The sequence below is a fragment of the Andrena cerasifolii genome, chromosome 15, assembly GCF_050908995.1.
Source record: "Andrena cerasifolii isolate SP2316 chromosome 15, iyAndCera1_principal, whole genome shotgun sequence".
In the NCBI taxonomy this organism is placed as follows: Eukaryota; Metazoa; Arthropoda; class Insecta; order Hymenoptera; family Andrenidae; genus Andrena; species Andrena cerasifolii.
Genome location: NC_135132.1, coordinates 6,448,171 through 6,465,737, shown reverse-complemented (window position 1 = coordinate 6,465,737; position 17,567 = coordinate 6,448,171). Strand labels below are relative to the sequence as shown.

Genomic DNA, 17,567 nt, shown 5'->3' with positions numbered 1-17,567 from the left:
CCACTGAATATGATATTATTTCGTTAAGTTATGAGTTTAAGTGACTTGTGATCGTAACATTATTACTTTGCAACTGATTTGTGATTACTTCATTGTATCTAACGCATCGATTGATCATACTTTGCGTACTGGTTTCATTGTGCCTGTATTTTCAATACTTTGCTATTAACGTCTGATTTACTGTTGTCTATTTTTAATAAACAAGTAGATGTTTACTTAAATAAATGGTGCAGTGTCCCTCAATAAAATAAACTTGAATATTGAACCACAAAACGTTGGGTTCCATCACTTTAGTGTTAAATAATTTTCTATTTTATCCAAACATAATGAAATTATTAAGTAAAATTTAAAATACTAATATTTAAATTGAATAAGCCAGCGAGTGAAATCAATTTGAGAGCATTGCTGTAGCTTCAAAATCTGTTGGCGACCAGGAAGGCCTTCCACCTCCACTCTGCTCGACCACGCCCACTCCACGACGAGACTGAGAGTGGGGAAAGTGGACTACAGCGTCCACTTGATTTTGTTCCCACTATAAGGCTTTTTTTCTCAATTTTTTCTCGCAGAAATGTTTTTCAAATCTTAAAGTTTGACTTCCATTGCCTCTCTTTTTACTTTCCATGAAAGTTTCCTTATAACCTAATTCCGTGTTGTCCTTATAGGACCAATAGTTTCATAATTCAATAAGGTAATTAACAGGACTGGTTTCCCCAGTGAAAATTGTTCGCCAGTTACGCTAACTCGCAGCAAGCAGCGAGATATTTCTTGCACCAGTGACCCGCCAGCGCAATTTAATTGATTTGCCCGAGGTATTATTCGGTCCAGCAAAGTGAACGACGGCGACAGTTCACGTACGGCCGATATAATTACGCGGGATCGGGTTAACGATCGTTTCTTCAAAAGGCCAATGAAAGTTCATTGCGCAATTATTTGTCTGGCGCGCATGGGAGCTAGAGTGGTTAAAAGAAATAACGAGCAGTTGGAGGAATGTCACCTCGACGGTTATTTCGTTGCAGGAATTTTAAGGAATTATTAGAGATTTTATTTACTTCTGTTAACCGCTGCACTGAATTTTGCAATCTTTAAAGCGAACAATTCCTGAAGTACCGAAACTATACAGAATTCTGCGCAATTGGAGTTGAGGTGAGGATTGAAAAGAATTCCACCTCCCTAATTAGGAGATACAGCCTCCAGGAAACAGTAATCTCACTCAGTGATGGGCAAAATTTTTATTTAAATACAAGTTCGAATAACGAATAAAAGTTAAAAAATATTATTCGTCATGTGTCGAATAAAGTTGACCTGGGTGAACTGTATTCATCGAATAAAAACATTATTTTATTCGTCAAATAATCTAAACTTAAAGTAACTTTTATTTAATTCGATATTTAAATAATTTCTTAGTTAATGCCCAACTCCGATCTCACCCTAATAGTGTTCGTGGAATCAAATTGTAAATAACTTCATGCAATTCTTAGAACAAAATTGGAAGCTGACACTCCCCTCCAAAGCCACCAATAGCACTCAAGAGTCCTACTATACCGAAGCTGTACAAAATTCTATGTGATACTACAAATAAAACTAAATCAAAAAGTGTTTCTCTTCCTTTGCAAAATCTGAAGCTGCACTCCCCACAAAATACTGAATCACCCCACCTCAGTCCCTATAATCAAACTCTACAATATCATATTGTGGAATCAGGAACCGCCATAAGGGGGAAACCGAATTTGAGATCTCGGAGGATCAGCGTTGGCGACGCTGGTTAGGCGGCTGTTCAGAACGCAGAGGATCCCCAAGATCGTGAGTTCAAATCCCCATCGCCTGAGGTTTTTTTTCCCCGACTTCCGAACACATATGAACTACAAAACCTGTCCCAACAATATGCAGAAATCTAAACTAAAAAAAAGAAGGTATAGTTCTCCTTAATTAATAAAAACTATAGTTAAAAACCCCTGTTTCTCCAACAAAAAACACTGAATGTGTCACCCATTTCTAGCATTAGTGTCGCCGCAATGAGACTGCACATTTCTATGCAGATCTCCAAAGCAAAACTGAAGGATTGGTATCCCTGCACCCTCCACTGGGAGCCGCACCCCTAGCTCACTCACTCCTCCCTTGAAACAGCAAATGCAACCCCAGAAATGGCTGTTTGGAGGTGACGCGTGAACAGTTACAGGTGCAGCGCGCAGCACCGCGGTGCACCAGCTCCAGAAGGTGGGGCAGACGGTGGCGCAGGCGTGAAAGTCCTTCGGTTTCACTTGTCTTCCAAGAGATCGGCGCCCACCTGTCCGGTAGTAGGAGAGGAAAACAGTGAACCGAGTTCGAGGCTGCTCGAACGTGTCCAGAAGCGAAATCGTGGTCCCGCGGTGCGCACGATGCGCCTCGATTGACCGGAAACAGGGCAAGCAAGCAACAAGCGAGCTCCCGTTGCGAATGCTTCGCGAACGAAGTACAGTGAAGGCTTTGAGAATTCGCTGAACGCGCGGACACGCTTTTCTCGGTGTTTTTGCGGTGTGAAAGATCGTCTCAATCATTTTGGTGCCTAACACTTGGGTTTGACGTAGTCTTCACTGTAAGTGGAACAGAAAAGATTGTGGATCATAGGAAGATGTAAGGAAATGCCTTTCCCAACGAGGGACAATGGAGTGGTGTCGTTAGTGAAAGAAATTAACGGAGAAGTATGCACGTTTCCTTCTTTATTGGGGGAAATATTCTTGAGTGGCACGGTCCATTAGCTTCTCCATTTTGGATACCACTTTGGGGTATGTTACTGATTCGCGCGGCGGGAAATTTGAGCAGTGTAGACAGTATCAGAATACCAACCAACTAAGGGACCGTAATTATTCGGGTGACAAGTAGTATTTCCTTATAATAACCCAATAATTAAAAACTGCTAAAAAAAAATTGTACCCACACTGAAAACCAAGGAGCTTCTCAGAATCCTCTAACCTCAAAGGGGGTCAGGCGAGAAGTGTGCAAACATAAGTTCGCCCAGTTTTCAAGTGACAAGAAGAAAGGAGCCAATAGAACAATCGCGGTTTCCCTGGAATTTGCATAAGGAATCCAGTTCCTCGGGAAAGAAGCTAGAAAGAGCGCGCGAAGAAATCGAGCCGGGAAGAGCCAGGCGCCATTAAAATGCCAGCGGAGTCCTCGATATATTGGGACTCGGTGGGTTCCCAGCGCTCCACATCCGGTGGCAGCTCTGGAGACGCTTACAGCTCCGGAAGTGCCAGCCGACACTACGTCGATCCGTGGGACCTCGAGAACTATGCGTACCTACGGCGGCACAGTGTCGCTGGCCTGACGCAACAGGCGTCGCGGCGACATCGACGCCCAGAGTATCGTATTTCGCAAGAAGCACGTGCTCACTCTGAATATTGGTGAGTAACGGGACGGATGCGAGATTAAGGGGAGGTTCCGGTCTAGAGCCCCCAAAAATAGGTGATATTTAGGAATTAATTAGAGGAAAACTACTATATATAATTTAATGGGACTTTTTGCATTGTATTAAGGATGTCTTAAATTATAGAAGTATATTTTTTGTTTTTTAATTAATCATCGCAGACGGCCCTGGGTAGCCGTTAAAGTCAAGGCGTCAAAAAATCGATCCAAATCGGTGGGCGCTGTATCTCCAAAAGTTATTATCCGATTCGACTGAAACCTTTTTTATTTAGAAGATTATTCTTCTGTCTAGGGGGGGGGGGGCTAGAAAAATTACAAAAATGACTTTTTTAGATAATAACGACACTTCAAGTTTGAAATCACTTTTCCCTGTATTTTTCGTCTTTTCAACGCCTTTGAAAAATATAAATTTTTAATTTTTTGTAATTTTTTCTAGTCCCTCCCCTAGCCAGAAGTATATTCTTCAAAATAAAAAAAGTTTCAGTCGAATCGGATAATAATTTTTGGAGATACAGCGCCCACCGTTTTGAGAACACTGTTTCGAGAAAATCGCGTTTAAAGTTTTACGCGAGTGCCGAGTGGCCGGGTGTTCCCCATGCATTTGCCGCTACTCAAATGCCTATAACTTCGGAAATTTTACGAATTTCAACAAATCCTTTTAAACACGTATTCCTAAAAGATTGAACATTCGAAAAATGAAATAAAAAAAAATCGACTTTTAGACCGGAACCTCCCCTTAATTAGCAAACAATAATGAAGACGTTCTTATCTCATCGATTCTTGGTATTCAGTGTGATTATTACCTGCATCGTCTTCGTTACGCGGAATCAGGAAGCTGCAGATGCATTTGTGTAATTAGGGGGGTGCTTGGAAGGCTGACTGTAATAATTAATAATTGTTATGCAGCGTGGTGTGAAGTGAATGCTCAGGTCTGGATGGTGTTCTGGCTGATTTGCAGGTTTTCTCTGTTTCGTTTCTTTGTGCAGGGTGGAAACGTAGAAGTGGAGGGTGGTGGTGATTCTACGTGAAAAAAATAAGTAAATAATGTGGAATAACATTTTCACGTTACTCGCTTAGCTTTCTAGAAAATTGACTTTGAATCTGAAAGTACCTGTTTTAATAAAAAATTAAATTAGGAGTGAAGATTGTTTACTTTCAAAGGAGAGATTAATCGTTTTTGAGTTTCTAATATAAGCTGTTTTCTTTTCTTCTTAAGGGTACTACTTCTTTTTCAATTAATTGCAATAAAATAAATCGAAGCTTAGACTTGTTCTTTGACACAATGTTTATTAACATCATAAGCTTTAATAAAACATATTTGTTTCGCTAGAAATATGTATTATAGCTGACATTATAGATGGACCATTAAAAGAGGCTTTTTAAAAAGTTTCTTTTATTTTCGACTGTTGGAAACAGTCTATAAAATGATATTTCTTAGTAGTGGTGTTAGAAAGAACGAAATATAAGTAAAGGGGTATTTTGTGATTAAAAATTAGCAGACGAAATTACGTAAGCAACAATTTTACTAGAGTTCACAAAAGATCAAATATTCCATTGCCTTAGTTTCACGTAATTGCAGGGCACAGTTGAAGAACACCAACTTCCTTGTATACAAAATATTGAAATAGCTTCTAACCGTCACGCACACTAATTTGTACGAATAAATAATTCAACAGCTGTAAAAAAAAAGTACCTCAAAATATCCCTGAATCGATACATAAACAAGACGAGACTTTCGAATGAAAGAAATATAAGAGAGATTTGAGCAATTTCAAATGTTTACTTTCCCAATTAAAATGCGCAAGCAGCAGCTCGGAAAAGAGACGTCCGCATTTCCACGAAGCGATCGAGACCTGATAATCGATCTGGACGAGGTTGCATAAAGAGACGCGCATTGTTTGCCAGCGTAATAATTTTTCGTTCACAGTCTGTTTAACCCAATATATTTTTTATGCCTCGCAATCTGCTCGCAAAAGATCGTATCAGTGGGTGCAAAGTAGGGCGCAGCGTTCTTGAGCGTGGCTGCGAGTGTGTCGGTGCTTATTAAACTGCACACCTTCACCGCGTAGTGCTTTTCCAGTTCTCGAAACAATTTTTGTTCAAATCATCGGGGAACATTAGATGTAACCGTGCCGGAGAAATGATGGAAGATAGAAAGCAATTCTACAGTGAGAGGAATAATGATTCCTTTGAAAATAAACAGAAACTCGAATAAAATTTCTCTCTGCATTCACACGAAGTTTCATTAAAATCTGAATTTTCTGATTGGGAAAGATTTGCTTGTAAGTAAAAGCGATAAAAATCGTATCCAAGTTCAAATGGGCCAAGTTATGCAGCAGCCTACCAAATCTCAGAATGACAAAAAATTAGTTAAACCCAGTACAGATCCCATAATTTTGTGATCTTTATTTTACAAAAAATTACCCACACTCTTACATTATACAATTATTATTAAAACTGCCAAGCCATAGTTCCATTTTAGGTTTCAAAAAATATTACAGAAAATTCAAAATAATATTAATATTATTTTGAATTTTCTGTAATATTTTTTTGTAATTAATTATACTACTCACTGTTAAACAACCCATTAAAAAATATTATGAGACATTAAGAAGAAATAAAATGTACCCAGTAGAAATAAAGCTACTTTTCTTTAACAATTAAAATCTTCGAACTAAATTTACTCAGTTTCAGACAATTAAGGGTTGGTAGCTTTCTGCATAACTTAGCCCAAATGTGAATTGATCAATATTAAATAACTATAGAGCACTGCAAAGCTGCACCACTGCCTGGATGCACCACGAGATTCTTCAGATGCGATCCCTCTTTAGTACCTACCCCAATATTTTTCAAGATGTCTGCAAAATCACACGACTGAAAATGTCCCTCACAGGTTACACAACGAAGCTCGCCAGCAGGACACAATTACAGGGTTATTTAATTGCCGGAAAGAGACACTTCCTTTAATCGTAACAGGCATCCATCAGCGATAAAACGGCACGGTGCATTGAACCCCCCTGTGTAACGGCGTTTAAATCGATGATTCGGATCGACCCAGTGAAAGGCGAGGTCCCCTGAGCGGTTTTGAGTAGCGAGCCGGGCAACTTAGCGATTTCCAGCGGGTGAAAAACTCGAGGAATGCCTCGCGTAGCCTTCTGTTTCGCTCCGGGGGAACCAAACGCGAATGATAATAAATGGAGATCTGCGAGGAGATTGCTAGAATGCTGAGCAAGAACTGGGGCTCGAGGTTCGGCGTGGTATTGTAGCTTTGAAAGGCGTGGGACTTTTAGTTTCTGCGCCATAAATACTGTTTAACAGTGAATTTAGTTAGTTATACCGTTCTCGTTAGGATTAAGACTGACATTTGTTATGAAGTATGAGAGCTACAAATGAAGAGTGAAATATTGAGAACGTGTGTTGATGTCCGAAGAAAGGGTGTGAGAAAGCTATTCAGGAGGGTAATTGTTGCAAAGGCCTGTCCCCAGGGTTTGGGGGTAGCTTAGATGGGCGTTTTGAACCCCGGGATATGTCTCCAAGACGGAAAGTAGCGATCCCGGGGTCCTGGGCTGTCTCAAGCATGATGAGAGTTCAATATGGGCCTTTACATGCGAGACATTTGGCTCAGGATTGATATTTTTGGGTATATTCAATTGACAGTGGTAACAGTAGTTGTGTTATGCAGAGTTTAACGTTTGGAGTTATTTGGGACCCTTTTTTAGTTTCAGTGTTATTCAGTTTCCTAGATATCACAGTGTTTAAGCTCGATGTCCTAATTATCTTGGGCCCAAATTTTGATGTTCCAATTACTATTTTTTTTATGGTCCAAGTCCCTATTACTACTGCCCTAAGCTAGAAGTTCCAATGACCACTATCCCTAAATTCAAAGTCCCAATTTATTACCGAACATCAGTTGGAAGTCCCAATTTCTCATATCCAGAAGTGGTAAGTCCCAGTTTCCACAATCCAGAAGTTGCAAGCCCCAGTTTCCAATATCTCGAGGTTGTAAATCCCAGTATCCAGAAGTTAGAAGTCCCAATTTTCAATATCTGGAACTTAGATGTCCCACTATCCAGTTGTAAGTCCCAAATCCCAATAGCCTTATGTTTCAAGTCCCAATTACCGCTATTCCTGACTTCAAAGTCTCAATTTATTACGGAACCTCAGTTGGAAGTCCCAATTTCTCATATCCAGAAGTGGTAAGTCCCAGTTTCCAAAATCCAGAAGTTGCAAGACCCAGTTTCCAATATCTCGAGGTTGTAAATCCCAGTATCCAGAAGTTAGAAGTCCCAATTTGCAATATCTGGAACTTAGATGTCCCACTATCCAGTTGTAAGTCCCAAATCCCAATAGCCTTATGTTTCAAGTCCCAATTACCGCTATTCCTGACTTCAATGTCCACAGTACTCTTATCCCTAAGGCCGCCTTTCAAATTACCACTGCCCCTAAGTCCCAGACTCCCTAGTACCGGTGGTCCCCGGTTCTGAACCCTAACAACAGGGCTGTCCACGAGCAAGGTCAACCTCCCCCGTGTTAAACAGCATAAACAGCAACGATTCAGCGAGCAATTGGTAGAAAACACTGGCAAACGTTGCAGGTATTCATCCTCGGCGAGGGAACCTGGCTACCACGCGCCTGCTTTCGTGGAAGACTTGTATTGTGGACCACCCAGGCCAGCGAACAATAGTTACCACTATCAACGTCCAATCTACGAGGAAGAGGTACCGGATTACGCCGCCCCGTTTCCGGTGTATGCGCCTCTCTCTGGTAAGATTAATTGCTTCTTCACTGACAGCGCTGCCTGTTCATCGAATCAGGCCCTGCACCAGGAATTAGAGCCTTTCGAGGGCTACCTTTATTATAGAGACACATCTTAAATCAAAACTCTTGGGGGGGGGGGGCAGGTACCATTGTAGTGGTTCGGGAAATAAGGTGAAATGAGATTGTCAACTCAGTGCTAAATTCTAAAGTTAAACCTTACTTTCCGAACTGGAACAACTGTTATCTCCTTTTATGGTAGTTAACTCCGTCATTAGCGGAGAATTACCTCGCGGCACTTACTACTAAGGAGAAATTCAAGAGCTGTACTCAAGGACTGCGCAAGTATTTCGAGCCTATACGTGATCAGAAGACCATGATATGGATTTTCTCCTATCGCGCTTTCACCTAGTCAATATTCCAGTCCGTCGAATTTTCCGGGTGCTCCGTCCAGCTTTTCCTGGTGAAAAGCCCTCGCGATGACGCGTTTCAGGAAGAAGCTTCTTATCATTCATCTGCTGTTACTATCTAAGTTTCTCGTCAAGTTTCTCTCGGCCAAAATCCTATCCTTCACGCGTTTTACATCGAACGCCAATTAAATGGGAGGAATAACTGGAGTCTGATGACCATTGTTGTTCCCCCTTGCTGGTTTCACCTGTTCCAATTCACGAGTTTATGGGAGAAGTATAGAAGAAATTGTTTGAATGATATTTCTACTTGAATTCCCATATAAAACATTTTCGAGTCTAGTCTATTATCACTTATTGGTAGAATGATTCATAGGAGGGTCGTAGAGTGAGTACAGACTAGGTCTGAGGAGATTGAAAACTAGGAAGTTGAGCATATTCAGCTATCAATTAGGAGTGAGAATTAGAATTTCTACAAACACAAATGGGATCATAGATAGTTCAGTGATCGAGGCCTTAGCCTTAGACTATCACACTTTCTGGTAAGAAGAAGAATTCAGGTATTAAGTACGTGGTTTAGAACACTGCAGATGACTTCATCAGAGGTTTGATGTCGCACTAGCATTCGGTACTGTCTGGAATGGAAGAACTGTACCTATGTGGAGCCTCAAAGCTCTGTCAGGACTACCCAGTCTGTGACCAATTGAGAGTAAACTTGAGGGGCAACTAGCTCTGTTGTCCTCAAACCTCCTTAAACTTTCTCAATCTTCCTCAAACCTCCCCATAGTACTTCAAACTTCTTCATACTTCCTTAGTCCCACTCAATCTTCTTCAAACTTCTCAAATGTCCTCAATCGTTCTCAAGCCTCCTCAAGTCTCCTCATACAATTTCAAACTTCTGTATACTTTCTCGGTCCTCTTTAAACTTCTTCATACTTCCTAAATCCTCCTCAAACTTCTCAAATGTCCTCAGTCTCTCTCAAACCCCCTCAAGCTTCCTCATACAATTTCAAACTTCTTCAAACTTTCTCGGTCCTCTTTGAACTTTTTGATACATCCCCAGTCGTCCTCGAACTTCTTTAAACTTCTCAAACATTCTCAATCTTGCTCAAACCTCCGCAATTCTTTAGGAACCGTCCCCAAACCTCACCATACTACACGAAACCTGGTCAAACCTCACCACCCCTCCACCATCCTCTGCAGCTCTCCCCAAACATCTTCAATTTTCCTATAGATCCTACCTTTTCGATCATCCTCAATATCCTTTTAAGATAGCTTCACGCGCTAAATCCCGCAACAGCAACTAGGAAATCGATCTTCCAGATGAAGTGGCAACTGGTGCAGCAACAGCTCATGCGACTGAAGTCTCCAGTGACGAAGAACAGCTCGTAATCCTAGACGTCCCATAGTTGCGCGACCAGTTCGTTGGTTTTTCGTGATGAGAAGCCACATCGTCGCGGTCGAGTGAGTTTTCTCCTCAGCACCAGAGCCGCGTTAATTGATATTCTTGCACGCAGCGACACGATTACGCGCCGCACGCCCGTGCATCGCATGGGAACGACTCGCGAGTCCAAAACATTATGCAACTCGTTGCATCCTCGATCGCGCAGCCAGCTGCACGTGCCGACGCTGATTTTCTCGAGGAATGTGCTTCCGTTCCGGAACCAGTTTGGGAATGTTGCTTGGAATCGCAGGTGTAACTGCACATGACGCACCTTCGTATAGATGATCTGGGAAAATCGATTACCCAATGAGTCGCTAGGGATGGGTGACACATTTTTCAGGACACGATCCTCAGCTGATGAGTAGAAATTACTTTTAAGGGGGCAATAAGTGTCTATAATCCAGAAGTTGCAAGTCCCAGTTTCCAACATCCCGAAGTTGTAAGTCCCAATTTCCAGTATCCCCATGTTTCAAGTCCCAATTACTATTTTTTTCATCGTTGAAGTCCTTATTACCACTGCTCTAAGCTAGAAGTTCCAATGACCACTGTGCCTAAATTCAAAGTCCCAATTTATTACCGAACCTCAGTTGGAAGTCCCAATTTCTCATATCCAGAAGTAGCAAGTCCCAGTTTCCAAAATCCAGAAGTTGCAAGTCCCAGTTTGCAATATCCCGAAGTTGTAAGTCTCAATATCCAGAATTTAGAAGTCCCAATTTCCAGTATCCCCATATTTCAAGTCCCAATTACTATTTTTTTCATCGTTGAAGTCCTTATTACCACTGCCCTAAGCTAGAAGTTCCAATGACCACTGTGCCTAAATTCAAAGTCCCAATTTATTACCGAACCTCAGTTGGAAGTCCCAATTTCTCATATCCAGAAGTGGCAAGTCCCAGTTTCCAAAATCCAGAAGTTGCAAGTCCCAGTTTCCAATATCCCGAAGTTGTAAGTCGCAATATCCAGAATTTAGAAGTCCCGATTTCCAGTATCCCCATGTTTCAAGTCCCAATTACTATTTTTTTCATCGTTGAAGTCCTTATTACCACTGCCCTAAGCTAGAAGTTCCAATGACCACTGTCCCTAAAGTCAAAGTCCCAATTTATTACCGAACCTCAGTTGGAAGTCCCAATTTCTCATATCCAGAAGTGGTAAGTCCCAGTTTCCAAAATCCAGAAACTGCTTTTTCATCCTTCAGACTATCTAAAACTGTTACTGCCAATGACTAAACAGCCTGCCCTTATTTTTAAGCACTCTGTTTATTCCCCCGGTCGTTTCGTCAACATAAAATTGTTTCTTTCAGCATTGCTACCGTAGAAACGATAAGAATAGTCACGCAGTGACGAATGGGAACGAATCGATTTCGCGGAAAATTGTCCGTTCGAGGGGAATGTCGCAAGAGTTTGCTGTTCGTCGCGCAATAACTCGACCGATTTCTATCGTGTCCTAGAAAGTCAGTGTCGCCGCGACGAATCGTCCATCTTTTATGCCTGTGTCGCGAGCACGCTCGATGCATCGCGCGATTTGACGTTCGACGCGTAATTATTATTTCCAGCGGCTTTCGAACGCCTCTGCTTTCTCTTGGACGTCGAATCGCACGGCGACTTGTGATTGCTGGAGTAATTCACTTTTTAATTTATTGCACGACTACGACAGTTCTGTCCAAGGTTATTTCAACTGCAACTGTGGCATTACGTGTTGCATTTGTCAGGAGATTCTACATTTCATTACACTTTTTATAATGGAATTATTGAAATTGAAGAATTTTAAATAAAGATGGGATATTATAGAATTTTTAACCATTTTTCAGTATAAAATTTGACTGAAATTATTTTGCACCCTTCTTGAGGTAAAACTGTGTTTGAAGATTTTCATTCAAAATAATTAATATTCAGAATATCAAGTATCCTATCAAAACTTCCCTACTTAAGCCGAAACGTTATCAGAGGAAAATGTAAAACGCCAGCTGGAAACTGCTGCCAAATAAAATTCCCCTCCTTTATCGTAACAATTTGCTCGTCCTCGTTCCGAATCGTGAACGCAACCCTCCAAGGTTTACGACGCTAAAGAGCGAAGGCGTCGGTGGGCGTCCGATCTGCCGACAGATTAGAGTCAAGCCTATTAAACGCGAAGACCTCGACGTTGCTTCTGTTAATCAGGGGATTACTCAAGCGAACATCGTTACAGAGGTAGCCAATCATGGAGGCTCTTCAACGACCGACGACAGACTAAAATCTTCGGCGTGCTGCAGTAACAATCTTCCTCCTTCCGTGGTGTTTCCTAGGGTCCTTTATAGAAAGACACTTGGTGACTATATCTTCATCTTCGAACGTGTTCCTTCAATTTTTCTGCCAGCATTCCATGGTGTCTCAGTCATGGTGTATTCAGTTTTGGGTACTTTGAAGAGTGGTAGAGAATTCCTCAGATGTCTTGGAATTCCGGGTTAAGGTTTCTCAGATCTTTTGGAATTCCAAATGAAGAGAATTCCTCAGATCTTGTGGAATTCCAAGTGAGGAGGATTCCTCAGATCTCTTGGAGTTCCAAGTGAAGGTTTTTCAGATATCTTGGAATTCTAAGGGTAGAGAATTCCTCAGATGTCTTGGAATTCCGGGTTAAGGTTTCTCAGATCTTTTGGAATTCCAAATGAGGAGGATTCCTCAGATCCCTTGGAATTCCAAATTAAGGTTTCTCAGATCTCTTGGAATTCCAAGTGAAGGAGATTCCTCAGATCTCTTGGAAATCTAAGGGTAGACAATTTTTCAGATCTCTTGAAATTCCAGATGAGGAGGATTCCTTAGATCTTTTGGAATTCCAAATGATGAGGATTCCTCAGATCTCTTGAAATTCTAACGGTAGAGAAATCTTCACATCTCTTGGAATTCTAAGGGTAGAGAATTCCTCAGATCTCTTAGAATTCCAGGTTAAGGTTTCCCAGATCTTTTGGAATTCTAAGGATAGGGAATTCCTCAGATCTCTTGGAATTCCAAATGAGGATCTTTCCTCAGATCTTTTGGAATTCTAAGGATACAGAATTCCTCAGATCTCTTGGAATTCCAAATGAATATACTTGTTCACTTGACAAACCTCGAATCTAGTCATCATTATCCCCACAGAATTCAAATAGTGGAGTTATCTCCTATATGCGCACGCGTATTGAAAACATCATTATTGCTCGGCGTACCTATCTATACTTGGATGGGCACTGATCCAAGTGTTCTGACCGTGTCCAACGCAGTTTAACTTCTTGTTCTAGCTTTGCCTATAAATTGTAGCTAGATAGTTGCCGGATAAAGGGGGTAAAAGTTAATGAAGGTGTTCAGGTACGTGTAACCTTCGAGAAAATAGATTGGGTAAATTGTAGATATGTGGTACTTTTATGGTCCTTTTACGCTAGAAGCTCACTTGACCATGACGAACCTCATATCGAACGAATGAAAGAGAGAATTCAACGGTCGATGAGAAAGTGGACGCTTTGGCTGACCGTGCACATACCATTACTACTTTCTCTGGAAAATGTCATTTTCTTTTATTATGCAGGCATACGATGAAGTTTTGACACAGAAAACACATTAGCGTACAATTTCCCTTCATTGCATCTTTTCTCTTCAAGGTCGATACCTTTTTAAACTATTTCTATTTATTTTCTGTTTCGTGTTACAGAAGTAAGACAGGGTGAGTTTGCGGAGGAACATAGAAGACTGAGGCATAATGGTAAATCTGCATCAATGAGAGACCTTCAGAGGTATTTTCTATTTTAAAGTATATCTAAATTCTGTAATTTGATGTGAATAATAATGAGACAAATTTTGTTCTTAAGGCCTGGTTACGTCGACCTCCACCCACCACCTGTGGATGTCGCAGATTTAGGTAAGGTTCAGTTTCCAGTTTCAAATTTAACACAAAGCAGTCGTATATTTTCCAAATTATATTTTCACAACCTTTTGTACACTTAAATAGACCTTAACTACTTCAGAAACCAAACATAAATAGAGTCATTTAACCAGCCTAAGTTTAAAAAAATTATAGTGAAATCCGACTCAAAAACCTATTGTGCTTGTATAGAAAATTTGGAATTTCAATAAGCCGAAGTATTTCTTTCAAAGAGGGGTGTGGTGTTTTTTTAAATAATTTTTTAATAATGTTATTCCTAATATTGAAAAATTATGTTCACAGATACTCCTCGGGACCCTTCAAGGGCAGACTATCGTTCGATGGAAACCAAACCCGATAGAGAAGACTACATGGTCCAAATTGTACCACCCCCTCATCTCGATCTGAACACCTATGGGTACCTCAAGATCGATTACACGAACAGTTGGAATTCACTGAACCGCAAGCTCAGTAAATAGCTCCATTACTTTCCACCCCTCTTCGACCCTGGCGCAAAAAAATACTCAGCAATTGTAAAAATAAAAATTTCTTTAACTGTGGTCGATTTACTTCGATACCTAAACACGTCATTAATCATTTATGTAATATATATATGTATTCTATCTATGAACGTCAGAAATGAACCAAAAAATGTACCTAGTTTAAGTTTCCCGATGAATGGATATTAGAAACTAATTTTCTACGAAATTGTACTATGTAAATTAATTATTTTATATATATCTTATATAATTTGCTATATGTATCAGTTATGTATTACTTTTGTCCTCCACCCAGACCAGCTAAACCGTAGATTGTTTAAGGAATGTTAACTACAGCATCTCTGTCTTCGTGAAACAATTTCCTCTTCTTGTTTCCATCGTTTCTATTTTCGGTTTCGTCGTTGTCTGTGGGGGCGCTGCCTACTATTTCTACGTCTAGTTCTGGCCATCTTAAGTGGTCGTATATTGTTCAATAGTATAATTTAATATTAATTTTCGCAGTTGTTATGTTTAAGTAAAAAAATACCAAAAAAATTTATATTGATGATTATAAGTACTATGATTGCATTTTATAATAAACAGTGTTTAAATATCGAATCCATTCTGAATTTTTAATGAACACTTCAGACGTATAAAATAATGAATATAGTAATTTTATAATTAAGTTTGATTATTGAAATCCCCAATAATATATATTTTTGAATAATTTTTTCACTTTTTGACTAATAATTTTTTACTAATATTTCGACAAATTATAGATGTTACGAGATATCTTGAATACTATAGCGAAAATTTTAAGAATATTGATCTATCCCCACGGTATTATTATAAATAGTCAGCGAGCAATAATTTTTGTTCTTTTGTAAAGAAAAAAGTAGTACCTGAAGAGGGATGTATGCTTCTTATTTTGGCTCGCGCTCGGTGGCCGCCCCTTTTTCTTATTCGGTTTCTATATTAAACAGAATTACATTTTCTTTTACGAAATTAGAAAATATATTGTTCCACCGACTTATTAATATCATTTTAAACATTATGTTACAGAAGCAGCTTCCTGTTTGGCATTTCGCAGCAACATTTTGTATTTTTGTATCTCGTCAGAGTGTTGTTGCTTCAACGTCGTGACGGTCTTGTCATATTTTTCTTTTTGCAGCTGCAGTTGGATAGCCTGAACTTCGATCTCATCCTGCAGCCTATTTACTGTATTAAAAACCTCACCGTTAATAAATAATAGGAAAAAAATGATAAATTCTGAACTTGTAATCGATAATTAATATTATTTAAAAATTTCGGTAGTTTTTGTTTTTTAAGCCTAAAATGGAACCATGGTTTGGTAGTTTTAATAATTGTATTATGTAAGAGTTGTTCTAAGGGTAGGTAATTTTTTCCAAAATAAAGATCGCAAAGGGGGAATTCCACTTACGCCCAAATCGCCCGCTACGCCCGTGATTTTCATTAAGGTGGGTTTTCACATACGCGACTGGACGTAACGTCAAAAATTTCAAATTTATTCTTTTTTCTCGATTGATTTAACTGTTATAAGTCGAAGAGACACAGTAACTTTTTTTTATTTCGCGCTTCCTTTTTGGGGAAAATCGGCCTTGAAATTCTTGACGTTGCATCCAGTCGCGTATAGGAAAACCCGCCTTAATGAAAATCTCGGACGTTGTGGGATATTTGGGCGCAAGTGGAATTCGCCGAAAATTATGTTAAATTAATTTTTTGTCATTTTGAGGATTGGTGGGCCATAACCTGGCCCAATTCTGCCAATTTTTAATACAAAAAATGAAAAGGAACAGTGTGCTTCTTCAGCCACTATATTCAAATATAACTAGAATCATAACAAATGGACTAAAACAGTACAGGGTGTATACAAATTATATTTCACGACCTAAAATGGTCCTTAACCCTATTTTTTCGAGGTTAATTTTTTTGTTGCAGCACGTTCTACTCGTCGAGAGGATAAAAAGTGTCAAAGGAACCACAGATCGGAGCACAACCGTTCTCTTAAAAAATGATATAAAAGTTTCGATGATTCTTACACTTATATTTTACAACCGCGTGTAGCATAAATAACGTGTTACCGACGGAGCAGCACGAAATTAAAGTTTCCCTAGGGAAATATAATTCTTCAGTGACAAATAATAGAAAAATTGTAACATCGTTTTTTAAGAAAACAGCTGACTTTAACACTTTCTATCCTCTCGACGAGTAGAACGCTATAATAAAATGAATTGACCTTGAAAACCTGGGTCATGCACAATTTCATGGTCCAGCTTTTTAACAGAGGTGTAAAATCCTGCTATGATGGTCGTGACGTATAATTTTTAAACACTCTGTACATAATAAAAGAAAGGTCGATTCTCAATTACTTTGGTCGTCGTTTCCATTACGGTCAGTGTTTATGAGACGCAAATGATTGCACTCTTCTTTCAACTGTTCGATCGTTTCTTGAAGATTCGCTTTGTCGTTTTGCGTTTCAGCCAGGGTCGATTTGTATCTTTGTTCGAGGAGCAGGTAGGCCCTCGACAGCTTCTCCAAGTTTTCCTTCATTCTCTCAGATCGTTCGTTTTCCATCGTCAAAGTATCGTCCTGGGCGTCGCTATAAGCTTTCAAAGCTACGTATGCCTGTTGATTTTCTCAAAATTGTAAACACGATTCTGTAAATACTTTAAGGCGCGTGTTTAAAGTGTCGACAGTATAAAATACATCTCGAATTCTCGTAAATTCTTGGATGATTCCTTGGAACTGGGGCCCCACGTACTCTGCGTCCGTCATTTTCAATGTTTTGACACAGCCTAGGGACTTTTTTTGGAGAATAGTTTTTCAGGTAGGAACTAATTGTTCAGTTATAATTTCGAGAAGAAGCTTCGTTCGTTTGAACAATTTCTATGATTCTAATGCAATTATCATTGGAGAGAGAGTAATTCTGAGATTTAGATTTGTAGGTTAGTTGAAATAACTTCGGGTTATAGGAAAGTAAAACGTTTTAATTCAGCAAGTCGGTAAAGAAGTTTACTGTAATCACAGACTAGGTATAGAATAGACCTATCAACTAATGTATTTTTCTGTCACCGGTATGGGGATCCCAGGACCCCCTTGCCATTTTAGTGTCGCATGCAACGTTACCGGTGAAGTCTCGAAACAGATTTCAACGCTACACATGGTAGGAATTAAAATTAAATGTTAATTTAGAAT

General features: G+C 39.7%; 2 protein-coding genes across 3 annotated transcripts; one reads left to right on the top strand and one right to left on the bottom strand.

Moving 5' to 3' along the window:
• The first annotated feature begins 2,126 nt into the window (after nt 1-2,126).
• Nucleotides 2,127-15,208, top strand: LOC143377334 (uncharacterized). 2 transcript variants are annotated; one of them, XM_076828487.1, is made up of 6 exons: nt 2,127-3,380; nt 7,997-8,166; nt 12,190-12,309; nt 13,663-13,744; nt 13,820-13,869; nt 14,176-15,208. In XM_076828487.1, the coding sequence occupies exons 1-6, from the start codon at nt 3,136-3,138 to the stop codon at nt 14,349-14,351; spliced, it is 843 nt and encodes a 280-aa protein (XP_076684602.1). In that variant the 5' UTR covers nt 2,127-3,135; the 3' UTR covers nt 14,352-15,208. The 2 variants fall into 2 exon arrangements, with proteins under 2 accessions (XP_076684602.1, XP_076684603.1); XM_076828488.1 differs by lacking the exon at nt 12,190-12,309 and having other exon boundaries at nt 2,129-3,380; nt 14,176-15,204.
• LOC143377335 (uncharacterized) lies at nt 14,689-17,289 on the bottom strand. The gene is made up of 5 exons (XM_076828489.1): nt 17,079-17,289; nt 16,742-16,997; nt 15,412-15,569; nt 15,254-15,321; nt 14,689-14,821 (listed from the first exon to the last, which is right to left on the bottom strand). The coding sequence occupies exons 1-5, from the start codon at nt 17,145-17,147 to the stop codon at nt 14,689-14,691; spliced, it is 684 nt and encodes a 227-aa protein (XP_076684604.1). The 5' UTR covers nt 17,148-17,289.
• Nucleotides 17,290-17,567: the final 278 nt, after the last annotated feature.

Bases quoted from the DNA above. Each gene is read 5' to 3' on its own strand.
- LOC143377335 (XM_076828489.1), bottom strand. From the start codon at position 17,147: ATGACGGACGCAGAGTACGTGGGGCCCCAGTTCCAAGGAATCATCCAA. The intron at 16,998-17,078 runs GTATTTTATACT...GAAAATCAACAG, and splicing joins AATTTACGAGAATTCGAGAT to GCATACGTAGCTTTGAAAGC. The intron at 15,570-16,741 runs GTAATTGAGAAT...TTTTTAATACAG, and splicing joins TAATGGAAACGACGACCAAA to TAAATAGGCTGCAGGATGAG.
- LOC143377334 (XM_076828487.1), top strand. From the start codon at position 3,136: ATGCCAGCGGAGTCCTCGATATATTGGGACTCGGTGGGTTCCCAGCGC. The intron at 3,381-7,996 runs GTGAGTAACGGG...CAAACGTTGCAG, and splicing joins CGTGCTCACTCTGAATATTG to GTATTCATCCTCGGCGAGGG. The intron at 8,167-12,189 runs GTAAGATTAATT...ACATCGTTACAG, and splicing joins GGTGTATGCGCCTCTCTCTG to AGGTAGCCAATCATGGAGGC.